This window comes from Quercus suber, unplaced genomic scaffold (assembly GCF_002906115.3).
Source record: "Quercus suber isolate HL8 unplaced genomic scaffold, Cork oak 2.0 scaffold_292, whole genome shotgun sequence".
In the NCBI taxonomy this organism is placed as follows: Eukaryota; Viridiplantae; Streptophyta; class Magnoliopsida; order Fagales; family Fagaceae; genus Quercus; species Quercus suber.
In genome coordinates this window covers 748,403-765,848 of record NW_027069748.1, presented here as the reverse complement: position 1 = coordinate 765,848, position 17,446 = coordinate 748,403, and the positions used below count along the sequence as shown (strand labels likewise).

Genomic DNA, 17,446 nt, shown 5'->3' with positions numbered 1-17,446 from the left:
CAAATTTCAAGAGTATTCTCTTTATTTTACTTGATAAAAAAAAAATTAAAAAGATGGGTTGGGGAATTAGGTGAAGCCATGTGAAATAAAACACTAATGGGAGGGTTTTAGGCTTTTGCAAAAATTGGCATGCAATAAAAATCTAAGAGAAAGGTTAACAAATATCCTAACGATATTGATTTAGTAATTATTTTTAGAAATACTAATGAGAAAATGATAAATTAATTAAATTTTTTATGGCTTTTTATATTTTCTATATATAAAAATGTAGAAAAATTTTAATAAATTTTTATATAAAAATGTATTAAAATTAACCTAAAGGTAGCTGTTAATGTGACCCAAATACTAATAAGGATTTTGGAGGAATTTGGTGGGGCAATGTGAAATCAAAAGCTGATCATGATGGAAGGGTTTTAGCGCTTTGGCCTTGAGTGGTGACAGAAGTCATAGAATAGTTATAGATAGATTTATATGACATCCGATAAAAATATATAGATTTATATTGTAATATTTCTTCTTATTTTTTCTGAATGTACTATTTCTTCAGTCTACATCCATGTCAAAGGGTTAACAGGACAAAAGAGTTATATATGTCGATGGGGACATGTGGCAGCCCAAAATGAAAATTTTTTTTCTTGATGGCCTATGGTAAGGGAATATACAACCTCAACTTTCTTATATATAGATACCCCTTTTTCCCACCCTCTTCTTCCCACCAGTTCAAACAGGAATAGACAACCTCCCTCTTATCTCATCATACAACTTCAAACAAGGAACATCATCCAATACCATGGTAACTTCTCACAATTTCAAGGGTGTGTATGAATGTACTATTTCTTCAGTCTACACTCTACATCCATGTCAAAGGGTTAACAGGACAAAAGAGTTATAAATGTCGATGGGGACATGCGGTAGCCCAAAATGAAATTTTTTTTTCTTGATGGCCTATGGTAAGGGAATATACAACCTCAACTTTCTTATGTATAGATACCCCCATCTTCCCACCTCTTCCCAGCATCACTTCAACAGCAATATACAACCTCCCTCTTATCTCCTCATACAACTTCAAACGAGGAACATCATCCAATAACATGGTAACTTGTCACGATTTAAGGGTGTGTACATTGATCCAAGTTGGTCTCCCTTTGAGTACTTGTTACAGGTTGCTCGTGTTGCTGATCAGAAATATCACAAAGAAACATCTTTGAGAAACAAACCGATGAGACAATTCAAGTCTCTCAACCACACCCAATTCAAGAAGCTGAAACACCACAAGAAAAGAACCCTTTCAAATTCACCATCCACATCCAAGAACCCCAGTGTGACTCAGCAAGCCGGTCCGGACCCACCACCAGATATGCCTAAGGAATAAGGAGTTCGAGAACATAGTCATGGCTAAGAATGGTTCTGATGTAAAGCTTGTGATCCAGAAGAAACTATCTAAAACTGATATGTTGGGTCGTTTTGCTCGGCTTTCAATACCAAAAGGACAAATGATAGCTGAGTTTCTGAGTGAAGATGAACAAATGAGTCTACAACAAAAGGAAGAAGATGGGGTTCGTTACAAAGGTATGAAAATCCAGTTAATACAGCCAAGCCTTGAAGAATGCAGCATCTCATTGAAGAAGTGGAAGCAAGGTAGCAACAACTCTTACATGTTATGCTCGCCTTGGAACGAAATCGCGAAAAATAAAGGACTTGAGGTCGGGGATATTTTACAACTTTGGTCCTTCAAAGTGGATCATAGTCCCTGCTTGATCCTTATTAAGCTATAATTGAATAAGAGTGATTTAATTTGGTGGTAATGGTTGCTATAGTTGCAGATGTTTCTGATTTAATAAGTCCTTGTAATAGTTGCAGATGTTTCTGATTTGAGTTTTAAGTCCTTGTTATAGTTGCAGAAGTTTCTGATTTAAGTTTAAGTCCTTGTAATTAATAGTTGCAGATGTTTCCGATTAAAGTCCTTGTAATATATAGTTTCAATGTGGCATAAATCGAATAAGTTTAGAGGGAAAAATGATTTTTTTTTTCCTCTACCTAGATAAATTATTTTAGGTGCTTTGGGATGTTCAATTGAATATTAAATTCTGTTTTTTTTTTTTTTTATAAATATATGTGAAAAAAAAAATACTATTATTAGGAATCATTTACAAATGATACTTTTATTTTATATATAAGAAACTTCAAAATTTTACTAAAAATACTAGTCATAATTGGCAAGAAGTACATTAAAGAAGTGTCGAAGAACAACTTTTATTTATACTGAAAGACCACTAACATATCTTGCATATATAGCATTGCTTATTCTACTAGTAGTATGGGAAAATGAGATAAAATTAAAGAGATCTATAGTAGGTCTCAGGTAAAAAAAGTAAGTGACCAAGCTTGGTTTCAAAATGCAATATAAAAACTAATTAAGCCATAAATATTTTAGATGTTTATAAATACTCTTTTCAGATACCTTGGCTTGTTATGGAATAAGAAGCGGTTCATTTATTTCCTTACACGTGACACCGTCTTATTGTTGTCTAGAAGTGTTTTTCTAAATAGATGGGAATGATTAAATTGATGCATTTAAAAAAAAAATTAAAGAACCAAAAATCTAACCTTTAAAATTACATAATCAAATCAAATAGATCCCATGATTTAGGTGTAAAAACACAATTTACCCAAAATAATATTTCAAGTTTTTTGGAGGGATCTCTCTCACGCACACGCGTATATATAACTCAACCACCGATTCCAGAAGACTCAGAAAACTTGTTTGGGGTGATCTTTCATACGTGGTGTGGGGCTATACGTTTGAGTGACTACTTTTTGGGCACCAAGGGGGTGATGTCTAAATACAGGACAGAACTAGGTGGGCCCAACGGGCCCCGGTTATATATATATATATATTTATTTATTTATTTAGAGAGAGGTGTATACTTTTTATAATTTTATATTTAGGTGCTCTCTCTTACAATTTTACATTGATTTTATTGTAATAGGCTAATAGTATTTGTATCGGTTGTAAAATAACATAAAACTCCAAATTTGTCGAATTAACCTTAAAATACACTCACATCAGTCTATGTATTATTATGCAAAAATACATTTGTGCTATAATAATTGTGTAAATTTACACAATTACTGTAACACAATGCACAAATGTATTTTTGTAAATTTATACAAATTACTATAACACAAATGCATTTTTGTACAATGATACATAGCTGATGTGGGTGTATTTTGGGTTGATTGGACAAATTTACATAATTATTGTTGCTATGCAAATGAATGTTTTATAAATTATTTAGATTGGGGCAATGGTTTTTGGTTGAGGAAGAGAAATGATTTGAGATAATAATAATAATAATAATAATTGATAAGGAAATAATATTATGATGAAATGTAATGTAAAATAAATAATTTGATGTGGAGTATTTTGAAAAGCTATATAATTTAATAAATAGGTTATTATGCTAAAATAGATAGAAATTTTTGCATAAACTAATGCAAATGCTCTAATGCAATAAGAAACAGTGGTGTTTTGTGTCTCTCTTTATTAGGAGATAATTGCATTATAATGTATTATGAAACAATGATTTTGTGTATTTATCTTTGTTGATAGTTTGTTAATACTAAATAGATGTTTATTTAAAATTTCATGATTTTTTTTACTTATACTCCAGCCCTCTCTAACTCAAAATCCTGACTTTGTCCTTGCCTAAATATTTCTATTTCTAATTCGACGACAATATAAAATAAATTGTGATCAGTATCAAATAATAATAATAATAATAATAATATTTCATTGAAAATAATGTTGTATTCATCACAATCTACGACCTTAATTTTGTGATAAAAATCGTGAAAATTCTAACATTACTGTAAGCTGAATGTGCGTTGACTAGCACATCATGAGGGCAGGAACTCACACCCATTAGTACCAGTAATGTCATTTAAGCCTGATACGGTAATTAAGGGGTTGCGGCCCAAATATGTATAGTTGATGCCAGTATACCACTAGGGGTCTAGGAGCGTGCAGTTTGGCTAGGAAGGTTTTTTTTTTTTTTTTTTGGTTTGGCAAATCAAACTTTTCTTTAAATAGAAACAGAAGCCAAATCCAACTTTCAGGAACCCAAAATAGGAGATTAAGAAGAATCATTACCACAGAAATTTGGGTTTAGGGGAGAAACAGCAACAGAATTAAGTTCCCTTTTAACCCAAGACTCTTAAGATTTATTTTCATTAATTAACTAGATTTGAAAACATTTCTTTAATTCATGACTTCACATGTGACTTCTCCTCTTAATCCACGGCACGGTCGGCACCACAGAAACACGAGTTGAACACACGATTTCAACTCATAAAATCGTGAATTAAACTCACATTTTACCATAGTTTTACCTTTTGATTCAAAATACGGTACATTCTGATTTAACAGGGAAAGCCAAATTTCACCCAACTGCCTTGGGAATTGGGATAGGCCACAATTCAAATCTTTTATTAAAAAAACTAAAAAGTAAGAGAGAACGAAACCAGAAAGCAGCCGTTAACTAAGTACCAGGCAATAATGGCAACATATGATATACCTTGTATCTCATACAGTCATACATTTCAATATAATGAAGTTCTCTTCTTCTTCTTTTTAAATTAATAAAAATACAAAAGTTAACAATGGCAGCTAATAAAGTCGTCGCTACTTTATCAACAAGACATAAGGTAAATAGTTCAATTTGCAATTGAATTTATCGCATGACATTCAACACAATGTCAGATGGAACCACAACTTTACATGGATAAATTACACATAGGAAGATCATCATAATTGAAAACAAGAGGAGGATTGAAGGTTATTAGGAAATTAAATCTATAAATACACATCAAGGAAAGACCAATAGCCACCTTTCCACCTTTCATCATCCTGGTTAATCTACCAGGCAACCCGTGCAACAATATAAATGAGAAATGTGAGACAATGCAAATGTGAGAAGTCAAATTCTTTACGTTATTATCTAATTTTTTTCCCCTACTGAATATATATACCCATGAAACTTTTTCCTATTCCTCCCTCCTTTTTCCCAGTACCATTTTGATCTACCTCGGACCCAGAGTGGCATCTCTACGTCTGCGTCTCCTGCCCGATCGTTCTAATAACACTCCACCACCATGGCGGTGGAGGCGGCTAACCAGCGACATACCACTGAAGCCATCATCATCGCTGTTATTGTTATCATCTAGATCAGAGGAATCCAACCCAACATCGGGAGAGGGGTGGCGAATACCAACAGCATTCTGATCTGATGCATGGTGATGAAAGGTCCTCTCAGACTGATGCCTCAGCCTTCTACCATGGTCATTCCCTGATGACGGCCCAAATGCATGCAATAGAAGAAAGACATTCACCAGATTACTATCAAAGCCCACCTCAAAGCTCCCGGCCCTCTCTGCCATAGCGTTTACATCAAAACCTCCATCCTCTTCATCTGAATCAAAAGCATTATGATTACTTTCTATTACATAGTCTCCAAAAACCATTGCCCCTGGCATTGTTGACCTTATTGTGCTGATCACGTCATCCCGCTCTCGCTCCCGCTCAAGCCGTCTCCATTTCTGTTCATGTATGGGATCCACTTCACGCGGGCGTGCAGAGGGGTGCTCTGCCCTCACATGCTTTCTCAGCTCCTTGTAATTTCCAAGGAATGAGCAGTTGTCCTGCATGCAGCTTCTCTTTTTCGCATTTAGGTATTCTCGTGCAGGTTCAACCACAGTCCAACCTTTAACCTGTCCCCTGCAAAGGGGGCAAGCAAGCTCAGTGACTTCACACTTCTCAATGGGCCAACTGGAATCTGGTAACAAAACGGGACTATCGACAGAGCCATGCATGTGCTGTCCATCATTCGATGAGGCTATTTTGGTATATGCATTCTTGTACTGATCAAGGCAGTTGGAGAACTGAAAGCTAGTTCCACACATGTAGGGACGGCAACCATTGTCATGTGAGGAACAAAGGAGGAGAACAGCATTGTGAGGGCACTCCATGCACACAGAACATGTCACATCTTCCAAGTCCTTTTTATCTAAAGCCTTGGAGCATTTCTTAGGGCACATGTCCATTGACATATCTGAGTTATAAGAAGGCAGTGGGTATGGAGTTGCCCTGGCTTGTCGGGATGTAATCCTGCGTCGTCCTCTGCTACCTTTCACCATTTTCAAACTATACCTGACAACCACATCGCCACTAATTTATTACAATAAAAGTGGCAAAACAATCAGCAAAATTTTGTGAATGAATATGCAAAAAAAGTTAAAAATTATTTATAGAAAACAATAGACACAGAAATTATGCAACAGATTAATGCACTTTAATTCCTGTCCCATGCATGGTAATGCACTAGCAGCAATCATCTCAATATAACATACACGTCCGATGTAAAATCTTTTCATTTCTCAATGCTTTGTAAATATTGCAATCAGACCCTATTTTTTAGCAACTTCATCTTTAAAATAAAATAAAAAAATGCATTATTAGAAATTAAAATGGTTTTTGCAAGGCTTCACTGTTGTGGTGTGAATTCATCTAATTAATCACATGCCTTTCTCACCCAATTTCAAAGCGACAGCTTTCCCATGAGTCATATAAACCACCTCAATTAACATCATCACATCTATGTACAGGCTTATCCTCAAGTTAATTAACAGAAGTTTCCACTCTTAAAGAGTGGATAAATCATTTGGCACTAGTTCTGTTGGTTTAAAAAGAGAAAATGTTACGGATTTCCGAGAGGTAACTATTAAATAGAAGCAAAAATATGACAAGATCTCTTATCCTTCTCTTCTTAAAGACATATCCTCAGCTCCTAAGCTAGAAACCAATTAATGAAATTAAGATGAGCATAACACAACAAGCAATGCCATTGTAAAAAATTCCAGAGGAAATTCTGAAGTTTACTAAGAAAAAAGTTCCCTGAATGAATATTTTGTTTGCACATTTGCAAATGGAGCATGCAATTTAAACAGTCACAATAGGAGAACCATGTGTTAAATAAAATCACATATATTCAATTTCCTATATCCAGAATTCCAGAACTCAGCTATCCTAAATTGTGGTCTATTGGAGGAGCACAAAGCACAGATATGTTTATATTTACAGAGGAAAACAGAAAATTATCTAGACAGATGAATAACAACACTCCAAAGAAACATGCTCTCTTTGGGCTTACCTGAGCATGTCCATGGGATGCATGCTTTCAAATAGCCGAAGAGTTGCAAAAACAACAAATTAGGAATATCCATAACAGATACTGTTCCTTTCACCTTATATAATAGAGCCATCCTAGCATGACAAACATCAAAGACCATAAATAAGGATGTAGACAAAAAAATTAGGTGCTAGTTCCTAGGCTGCTAAATCTGAAACAGAATTCTGCAATCTAGCACAAAGAATGCTCCAATATCAGCATCGCCTGAAATGCTCACCCAGAATATTCCTGTGATTAATGTTCACATAAAGGTGAAAGAGAAGTTGATAAGTTCTAAGCCTAGCAAAATTCATGAATAAACCATGAATAAATGTCCATTACTCCATTTTCAACAGTGAACAAACAGCCTATGAACCAGAGTGGGATCCTAGAGGAAATATTTGTCACATCAAACTACATGGATGAGTGGAAACCATACTTATACAGAATGTATTGGTTATTCACAGTGCTAAGAAAAAATTTACTATGTGTTTAACAGAGACTTTCAAAACTTTGCTTTGTATTCCCCCCCCCCCCCCCCCCCCCCCTCCCCCCCCCCTTTAATGGAAGATAAGAGGGGACTATAAGTGACATAAGGAGGCATAAAGCCCAAGATAATCAGAAAAGGCACTAATAGAATAGTAAACTCAAAATATAATTACTGGCAACATGAAAAACCAACTCAAATCCCTCAACTGTTTCCTGTTTCTCTATTTACACACACAAACATGACATTTTTAGTAAGTATGCCACTAGAAATTCCAACTTACAAGTCCGGGAATCCACTAACTAGTGTAACTTGGCTCCAACCACTCAACATAGTAGCAACACACACTTCCCTGCTAATTATACTCCATGACACTCTAAATTCAGCAGACCAACATTATCCATACACTGGCAAAGTGCAAGTTAACCAGTCAACATCCCAGGGACACACATTTCCCTCTCCAAATGACATACAAATTAATAGGTATAAGTCTTAAAAACTTAAATTGCCTATTTAAACCACCAGATCGGCAAGAATTTTCCAAGTCTAGGATAACTCCAAGCTCAGACTGGACAAGGAAAGCAGCATGGCTGCATCCAGATTGACGTGTCCCACTACCAAATCAAGAACATTCAGCTGACTACCCAACAATCTGACCAGTCCAATTTAATATCCAATCAGGAGATTAAATTATGAAAACATGTTAATAAACACTCTTCTAGGATGTCCTAGAGATCCTGTTTGTGCATCTTCATTCATAGAATTACTAAATATAGGATTTATAACAGAAAGCGTCCAAAATTTATGCCAATCATTAAAAGTGTATGACAACTTGATAAAGTAAGAAGAGCACCATGAGACAAGGTAACCTGGGTTGTTTTTGAGCATTGTAACATAAAAGGAGGAGGAAAAATCTAATACCACAAAAAATTTAAGTACAAATATAGCAGCTCCCCCAAGTCATCAACATTGAACAAAGCCAAATTATCCAGCATCCAAACAAATCAACCAAGGTAAAATGCAATTTCAAAGGCATATCAGAATTGTAAAAATTTTAATAATAACAATAAACAAAAAGAAAAAAAAAAGTGTTGTTCTGAATAGAATTCCATGATCCAACCATGTAAGAACCAGCAATCAAATGAGCAGAAGTAATAAATTGATCAAAGAAGCAAAACCCACTAAATTCTGAGGTGACTCAGTTCCACAATTACAAAGAACAACACAATTCTGAGCATAATTCTTCTGGCTAATCCAGAAATGATATCAAAATTGAGCAGAAGTAATCAAATTTGATCAAAGAAGCAAAACCCATAAAATTCTGAGGTGACCCATTTCCACAATTACATAGAATAACATAGTTCTGAGCATCAAATTCTTCTGCGTAATCCAAAAATGACATCAAAATTGAAACTTTCAAAACAAAAAGTACTCACCAGGCCTCGAGAAAATCTAGATCGATTGCCGAGTTGAATGCACAGAGAGAGAGAGAGAGCAAAGCTGGCGTCCGATAATAAAACAATGCAAAGTCTTTCAGAGATTTAATACAAATTTGCTTGCAATATAAACAACGTGCTTAGCCAAAGTAACACGCTAAAGAAACAGTGAATTAAATAATTAAAAAAAAATCAATAAATTGATAGGCGTCACATGAAGCTACGATTCGTTAGCACATGGCTATGTCTTTTTTTATCCACATCTCAGATCCACAGCTTTAAAACATTCATTAAAAAAAAAATCAAAGAGTGAAAGTAAAGTGGGACTCTGTTTGGGAGCGAAGAAAATTAAGGAAAATTTCAAAACTTGAAAAACCTAATAATTAGAAAACAAATTCGTTACCGGAAATTGCAGTTCAGAGTGGCGAATCGATCATCGAAGACGAAAATTTGTGAGAGAGAGAGAGAGAGTTAGGGTTTGCGAAAAGCTAGAGGGCGAAGAAATCGAGGTTTGAATTAGCGCCAGCGGGACTGAACTTTCAATTTTGGGGGTTTTTGAGTTTTGAGAAATTTCAGAGAGAGAGAGAGGGGGAAAAACTATAGGGATTTTTTTTTTTTTTTTTTGGAGAAACTATAGGGATTTGGTTATGTGATTTGTTGCTGAGGTCGAGTCATTTCCACGCTACTATTTTAGTCTGTCGCTCTTTTCTGTGTGACCTCGTAGAGAGAGAAGGAGAGAGAGAGAGAGATTTTGAATGGGAGGGGTTGTTCACGCGCTGTTGAGTGTGAGTGTGACTGACGCTCGATTTTGAATGGGTGTACCTCACGTGGTGTGACGTGAAAGAGTGCAGTTTTTTGGATACCTTCCTTCCAGTTTCATGGTCCTTTCTGGGGAATAAAATATTTTGTGTTGGGGAATATTCGAATAGACTAAACTCTAAATTTTTTTTTTATTTTTAATAAATTAGATGTTTGTATGGTATTTGCATATTTTGTTAAAACTAAAAAATTTTTGTAGAAAATATTAAAAATAAGAGTAAAAGTTAACTGAAATAGTACAATTAGACTCATGAATAGTACCAAAAAATATAATGGAGTCCATGAATAATAGCAAAAATAAACTGAATAGTTAAATAAACTGACAACTTTCATTAATGTTAAACGCACACTAGGACAGTTTGAATTGACTGAAGAGAGAGGGTAAGTGGAGAGTAGAGTTGTTTGAAAATAAGCTAATTTTTGGCAACTCTACTTTTCTCTCTATTACCCCTCCCTCCTCTCAATCCAAACAACCAAACTTTGAGATCTATGGTTTACGTTAGTTTGTTTAAATTTTTCTGTATATTTGAGTATAAAAACTAACTTTTTCTATTATATACAATCACTTTTACAAAACATACACTAAATTATTTTTTATACACCTAATTTTATTTAAATAATTATTTTTTATTCATTTTTTATTATCATTTTTACCTTTATTTGTTCTGATATTCTCTCTCATCTCTCTTCTTTCTTAACTGTCACGTTTTTTCTCATCTATCTGCTCTCTTCTCTCCTAACCATGGTTAGACCTTTATGGTCATGGTTGAAGCTGACATGACCACCACAAAGATGAACCTTTACTTCCTTCTTTTGTTGTTGTCATTGCTTCTTCTTCTTTTATTGCTACCACCATTACTTTTTCATCTTGGTGACTTCTTTTTTTTCTTCTTCTCCTCTTTGATGATTCACATGAATTTGTATATGGGTTTAATGATCCATATGGATTTGTACATGGGTTTGATGAACTTGAAATATAGATTTAGGACAACAATATGGGTTTAATGAGTTTGAGATCTAGATTTAGGATGTGTTTGATGAATTTGCAAAGCATTTTGTAGAGATTTAAAAGGAGTTAGAGAAGGATATGAATAGTACCAAAAAATATAATGGAGTCCATGAATAATAGCAAAAATAAACTGAATAGTTAAATAAACTGACAACTTTCATTAATGTTAAACGCACACTAGGACAGTTTGAATTGACTGAAGAGAGAGGGTAAGTGGAGAGTAGAGTTGTTTGAAAATAAGCTAATTTTTGGCAACTCTACTTTTCTCTCTATTACCCCTCCCTCCTCTCAATCCAAACAACCAAACTTTGAGATCTATGGTTTACGTTAGTTTGTTTAAATTTTTCTGTATATTTGAGTATAAAAACTAACTTTTTCTATTATATACAATCACTTTTACAAAACATACACTAAATTATTTTTTATACACCTAATTTTATTTAAATAATTATTTTTTATTCATTTTTTATTATCATTTTTACCTTTATTTGTTCTGATATTCTCTCTCATCTCTCTTCTTTCTTAACTGTCACGTTTTTTCTCATCTATCTGCTCTCTTCTCTCCTAACCATGGTTAGACCTTTATGGTCATGGTTGAAGCTGACATGACCACCACAAAGATGAACCTTTACTTCCTTCTTTTGTTGTTGTCATTGCTTCTTCTTCTTTTATTGCTACCACCATTACTTTTTCATCTTGGTGACTTCTTTTTTTTCTTCTTCTCCTCTTTGATGATTCACATGAATTTGTATATGGGTTTAATGATCCATATGGATTTGTACATGGGTTTGATGAACTTGAAATATAGATTTAGGACAACAATATGGGTTTAATGAGTTTGAGATCTAGATTTAGGATGTGTTTGATGAATTTGCAAAGCATTTTGTAGAGATTTAAAAGGAGTTAGAGAAGGAAGAGAATCAGGGGGGAAGAGATATAATTTGATGTGAGAAGTGAGAGAAAAAAATATTTTAAAAATAAAATACGAAGCTACGATAAGACCATTCACATCCGTCTTTGTAAAATTTTCTATCTATTTTAGCACAGTATCCCACTTTTTATATTTTACATAATCACTTCTCAAAAGCACCCATGTCAAATAATCTATTATACACTTAATTTTTTTTTTTAAATAAATTTTTTTTTCATTTATTCTCTCTCTCTCTCTCTCTCTGATCATAACTCTCGCCTCTCACCTCTCTCTCATCCTCGCCTCTCACTTATCATATCTCTCTCAATCGCCACCATTTCTGCTCTTCTTCTTCTTCATCCCAATGCTCACTCGCCTCTCACGTCCCTTTTAGTTGTTGCCATTGCTCTTATTCTTCTTAGCAGCATCTCAAACTCGATCAACCTTACTACCGCCAACATCATATCGCTGCCAACAACCCAAGCAAGCCCCAATTTCAGTGACCCACCATCGGCACCTCCAATCCCTTCCCCCTTGATGTTGCGTCACCATGGTCTTGACTTTATTTCATCTAGGTTTTGGTTAATTTTGGATTTTCATTTCACATGGGTTCTTGCTTGTTCTATAATGAGTTATTGCTAATTTTAGTTTTCGGGAATTTGTATTTAACTAGTGGTTGAGGCTGGAGCCGATAGTGGTTTTATTGTTAGGTTAGGGTGGCAGTTTTGTACGAAGAAAGGAAGAAGACAAAGGGGAAGTGGAAGAGGAAATTGGGGAAGAAGATGAATAGGTTTGTTACAAAGAGAGTGAAAAAGTATTAAAAGTTCATTTACACATTAACAATGATAGTAGATATATGCATAGTTATTGTAGTAAGATTGTATATTTGCACATCTATACACTGATTGAAGTGGACAATTTTTGGGCCAAAATGTGTATATTTTACCACTTTCTCTATTTTAGACTCACTGGTGTGAGTGCTCTAATTTGTATATTTACACAATTATTGTGGCAAAAATGAAAATCTACAATGTTTTAGATAGACTGATGTAGAGAGTTAAAAAGAAAAAAAAAAAAAAGTAAATTTGACACATTTTTCTACCATACACCCATTGATGTAAATGCTATAACTAAACACAAAACTAAAGTACACTTTTTAAGTTCGATTGGTGGGGAAAGATCTTGTATGTCTCTAATGTAGATACTGCCTTGTTTGGTAGGGAATGGAAAAGTGAGAGGATAGAAAAGTAGGAGATGAATAATTTGTAGTTTTTCCTCATATGTGTTTAGTTGGGCGAAAGGGTGAAAAACTCATTTGTTTGGTTAATAATAAAATTGAGAGGATAAAAAAGAGTATTTGTATAAATTTACTCTCATGCCTATATATTACGTTAAAAAAATTATAACAAAAAAAAAAGTAAAAAAAAAAAAAAAAATCCCTAGACGTTAAGCTAGAAAAAAATAAAAAAATAAAAAAGTTGGAGGGGGGAGAGGGGTAGATGGGTAATTTCCTATCTTAAGCCCACTTTCCCCCATTTTCTCTTCAATTTGGAGAGGAAATTCCCTCTTGTTTTCACCTAAACCAAATGGACTCTTAATGTTTAAATGGTTCGAATTTGTTTTTATTATGATTCTTTATGTATTAAAATTTTTATTTTGTCATTTCCACTCTATCTAGAATGAGGAAAATAGATGAATATAAATAAAATATTAATTTTATTATTTTGTTTAAGAGTTTTAATGAAGGGAATATCGTAATTATTATATTATTTGGGAGTTTAAGTGTGAGAGGATTCTACAAAAAAAAAAAAAGGGTATGAGAGTATAGTTCCTCCATCTTCCCTTAAAACCTTAAGTTTTCATCCCCAAAATTGGGAGGAATCAAAGAGAATGAACTTAAGTTTGATTAAATTTTGACTAAAACTCTCAAAACATCCCTAAACATTTGGCATTTTGTTTTAAAATATGGGTATAATAATAATATTGTTATAAAAATAATTTCATTATAATCCTTTTATCTTACTTTCAAATAAGATTACTTGAATTTTATTCGTTTATTTTAAAATATCTAAATAAAATTACTTCATTCTATTTCAATTATTTATAAACTCCCAAACGAGGTGATCATGTTTGATTAGCTTCATCGTCCATTTATCTTAGTAATCAAATCGTTGAGTACCCTTCACTTTTTTCTCAACCAAAAGGACTCTTAACATTTAAAGAGTTCGATGTTGTTTTCACTCCAATTAAACGGGCTCTTAACATTATGTTTGACAAAATATATGAGGAAAAAAAAAAGGAAAAGAAAATGAGAAAGGGGAATGAGAGAACATAGAAAAGGAGAAATATTCTTTTATTCATGTTGTTTGGTTAGTAAGGAAAAGTAGAAGGATATAGTTTCCATTTATTATTTAAAATTAAATAACTTTTTAATTAAATTTTGTGTCAATCGAATATTATTTACTATATGATCTATAAGCCTATATTATATGCATAATTTTAAACTAAAATAACTTGCAATTTAAAAAATTTATTGATGATATAGTTATTGATCTTTAATTTTATAGAAATTTTGCAAATATGATAGATATAATAAGAAAATGTAATTCAATAATGGTTTTTTCAAAATTCACCAAAAAAAAAAATATTAAGTAACGTTATAGTCTTAGGTTACAACAAATTTTGTATTTAAACTTTGTCCTTGATTTATTTATCTAAAAAAAATCTAATAAAAAAAACTTAATTTTATTTTTTATTTTTATTTCACTCTATTTCAATTGGAAGGAAAGGAAATAGTGGATTTGAAGGAAAACAAAATCCTTCAATTTCCTTTTTCCCTCACCCCTTTTCCCTTCCACCTCTCTTTCCTTGAACCAAACAGATCACCCGTCTTCTCAATGGAAGGCAATGCTTGTTTTCCAACTATATGATAAGATAACAGCAACCCATATCATAAACACTGCCACTTCGACTACACACGAATCAGAAAAACTTACGAGTGAGTTATCTGCAGGAAGAGCCTATTCTTACAAAAACAACACACACCTGAATACCTGATCCAAATCATCATCAACTCACAGGGCACCAACCTTGGAATTTCCTATGGAAACTGAAAATTTCCTTTAAGTTAGTTATTATTTTCTTTGGAAACTGCTTTACAACTCCTTTCCATTAAAGTAAGATTTATTGAATAAGTCCATTAGTGTAGTCTGTAGAACAACTTCTTTGTGCTTTCTGCGCAAAGAAAAGAGAAAAAACTGAACATTTATTCCTCAAATGTGAATTTGCTAGGCTAGTGTGCTTTGGATCTCCATTTACTCCGAGAATAGACATATTATAGAGTTTTCAAAGCTTGGATTAATGGATTTGGCAATGGCTACAAAAATGTCAGTTGCTGGAAAAAGAGTGGATGAATCATTTTATCAGGGTGATTTGCTTACTCAAGTCACTATGGAGACACAAAAATAAAATACACCCCCTAAAACTCATATACAACATCAATAAAATGCTAATAACTGGTTTAACTTATGCATCACAGCTTGGGACAATGTAAAACATGAACTACAGTGGCACCAGAGTCCATCATGGGAGTGGCAAACTCATAATATTGTGAAGTGATCAAGATCAAATAAAGGAAGATGGAGAGGATTTGCAGTGCAATGTCATGAACTTGTGTTAGTGTGGAATTGCTTTTCTCAGTGGATGTCAGAGTTAGTGCACAACAGCAAATACTATTTGACCACTCAAGCAGGTCATGAATAGGTTGATGAGCTTCAAACAATAATGACTTGTGATGACAATTATCAAGGAATTCTGTTTGTTGGGAAAAAGAAAAAAGAAACTACATTGAAAGAATGAGATGGCCTACAAGAATTTGATGCAACTAATGGAAATACTACATGTAATTATACTTTATACTGAGTTACTTTCAATGGTGTAATGAATATATATATTTTTTCTGTATTTAAAAAAAAATGAATATATAAATAAAACTCATTTTAATTTAACATAAATTTGAATTTTAAATGTTGAATTGAGTAATGACGAAATTTTGATGTTATATTACTAAATTGTTCTATGAAATCCTAAAACTCCTCATCTTTTTACCTAAAGCAAGTAAAACCAAAAAAAAAAAAAAAAAAACCTCATTTTCATTTACCCTTTAGAATGAAATTTGTGAGCTAGTATCCTAATCAACCAAAGAACTCAAAGATTAGTGAAGAAATAGAGTTTACTTGAGAGTTTATAAAAGATAATCATTAGTCAATGCAACAAATATTTCTGGAAATCAATTTCAAGGGAAACAAATGTAGCCTAACATTTACAAAATTGTTGAAGGGAGGGATCCTCAAATGTAAACATAGTATTACAAAAAAGAAAAAGAAAAAGAAGGAAAATAGGAAGATAATCTAAAATGATGTCACTTTTGATAAAATTATTGTGTACGCTAGGATTACCTTGTTTTGTTTTTGTTTTGTTTTGTTTTGTTTTTTTTTTTTGTTTTTTTTTGAGTTTAAAGAGTACTTAAAAAAAAGTTGTGTTTATTAGTTATTACACATTGTTTTACACACGGTTAAAAAACTGATTCCATGACTAAAAAAAAACAAAAGTTGTAGTAATAATTTGTGGTCTGTTTGGTTGTGTTGTTTAAACAACAAATTTAGTTATTTAAATAACACAACACGTATTTTCATAACATTTTTTCACTCATATGTATTTTCACAATACTTAGAGCATTCTCATCAAACATGTTAAAAAATATAACATTTAGCATCTCAAAATACTACTTTATTTCTTTTAACACTTCACTTTATAATACACCAAATATCAAAAGTTTTATTTTATTTTTATTACTTCATTTAAATATTATTTATTTTAATCAAGTGAGAGAGAGAAAGTAGTGGAGAGAGGCACCACAAAAGAGAAAGCGAGAGAGAGAGAGAGAAAAAGATAAAAAAACTCTAGCAATTTGCTACAGTAGAGTGTCGGGATCAAAGATGACACTCCACGGTAGCAAAGGTGTCAAAAATTTTAAGAATAGTATGCTTGATGACGTGGATGATATTTTAAAAGAATGAGAGTTAAAATTAGGATTTAGCATTTTTCGTGTCTTTGATGTGAATGCCCTTAAACAACATTAGAACAACAACGTTATTTTGAATGTTATAAAATTGTTGAGAGCTACTATTATAGTTTATCCCAAAAAAGCTATACACATAAAAAGAAAATGAAAAAAAAAGAATTATGTAGAAATAGGAAGATACAAAAAGAAAAGGCCATAAAAATTAAAAAGTCGCTTTCAACTTTCTCAAGAAAGTCAACTTTATCCATGAGGACAGAAAGGGGATATTCTGAATATTTATGATTACGCAAAGACCATCCATTCGTTACAAAAACACAAACCAGCCAACCATAAATTCTCTATTCTTCTCAGACAAAACAGTTACAGACACAGGAAAACAAGCACACACAGAGCACTGAAAAAGTAGATCAGAGAATGGGACATGGAAGCTCGAAAGGCGTTTCAGAGCAAGACCTTGAGAAAGAAGAAGAGCCATC

At 33.1% G+C, this 17,446-nt stretch overlaps 1 protein-coding gene across 6 annotated transcripts; it reads right to left on the bottom strand.

Moving 5' to 3' along the window:
• Positions 1-4,703: 4,703 nt before the first annotated feature.
• Positions 4,704-9,846, bottom strand: LOC111995666 (uncharacterized). Of its 6 annotated transcripts, none has more exons than XM_065782180.1 (4): positions 9,553-9,817; positions 9,150-9,213; positions 7,209-7,321; positions 4,704-6,226 (listed from the first exon to the last, which is right to left on the bottom strand). In XM_065782180.1, exons 3-4 carry the CDS (start codon positions 7,229-7,231, stop codon positions 5,083-5,085), a joined length of 1,167 nt encoding a protein of 388 aa, XP_065638252.1. In that variant the 5' UTR covers positions 7,232-7,321; positions 9,150-9,213; positions 9,553-9,817; the 3' UTR covers positions 4,704-5,082. The 6 variants fall into 6 exon arrangements, 5 of the variants coding, with proteins under 5 accessions (XP_065638252.1, XP_023883355.1, XP_023883381.1 ...); XM_024027587.2 differs by having other exon boundaries at positions 4,704-6,208; positions 9,553-9,816; XM_024027613.2 differs by lacking the exon at positions 7,209-7,321 and having other exon boundaries at positions 9,553-9,815.
• Between the last annotated feature and the right edge of the window lie 7,600 nt (positions 9,847-17,446).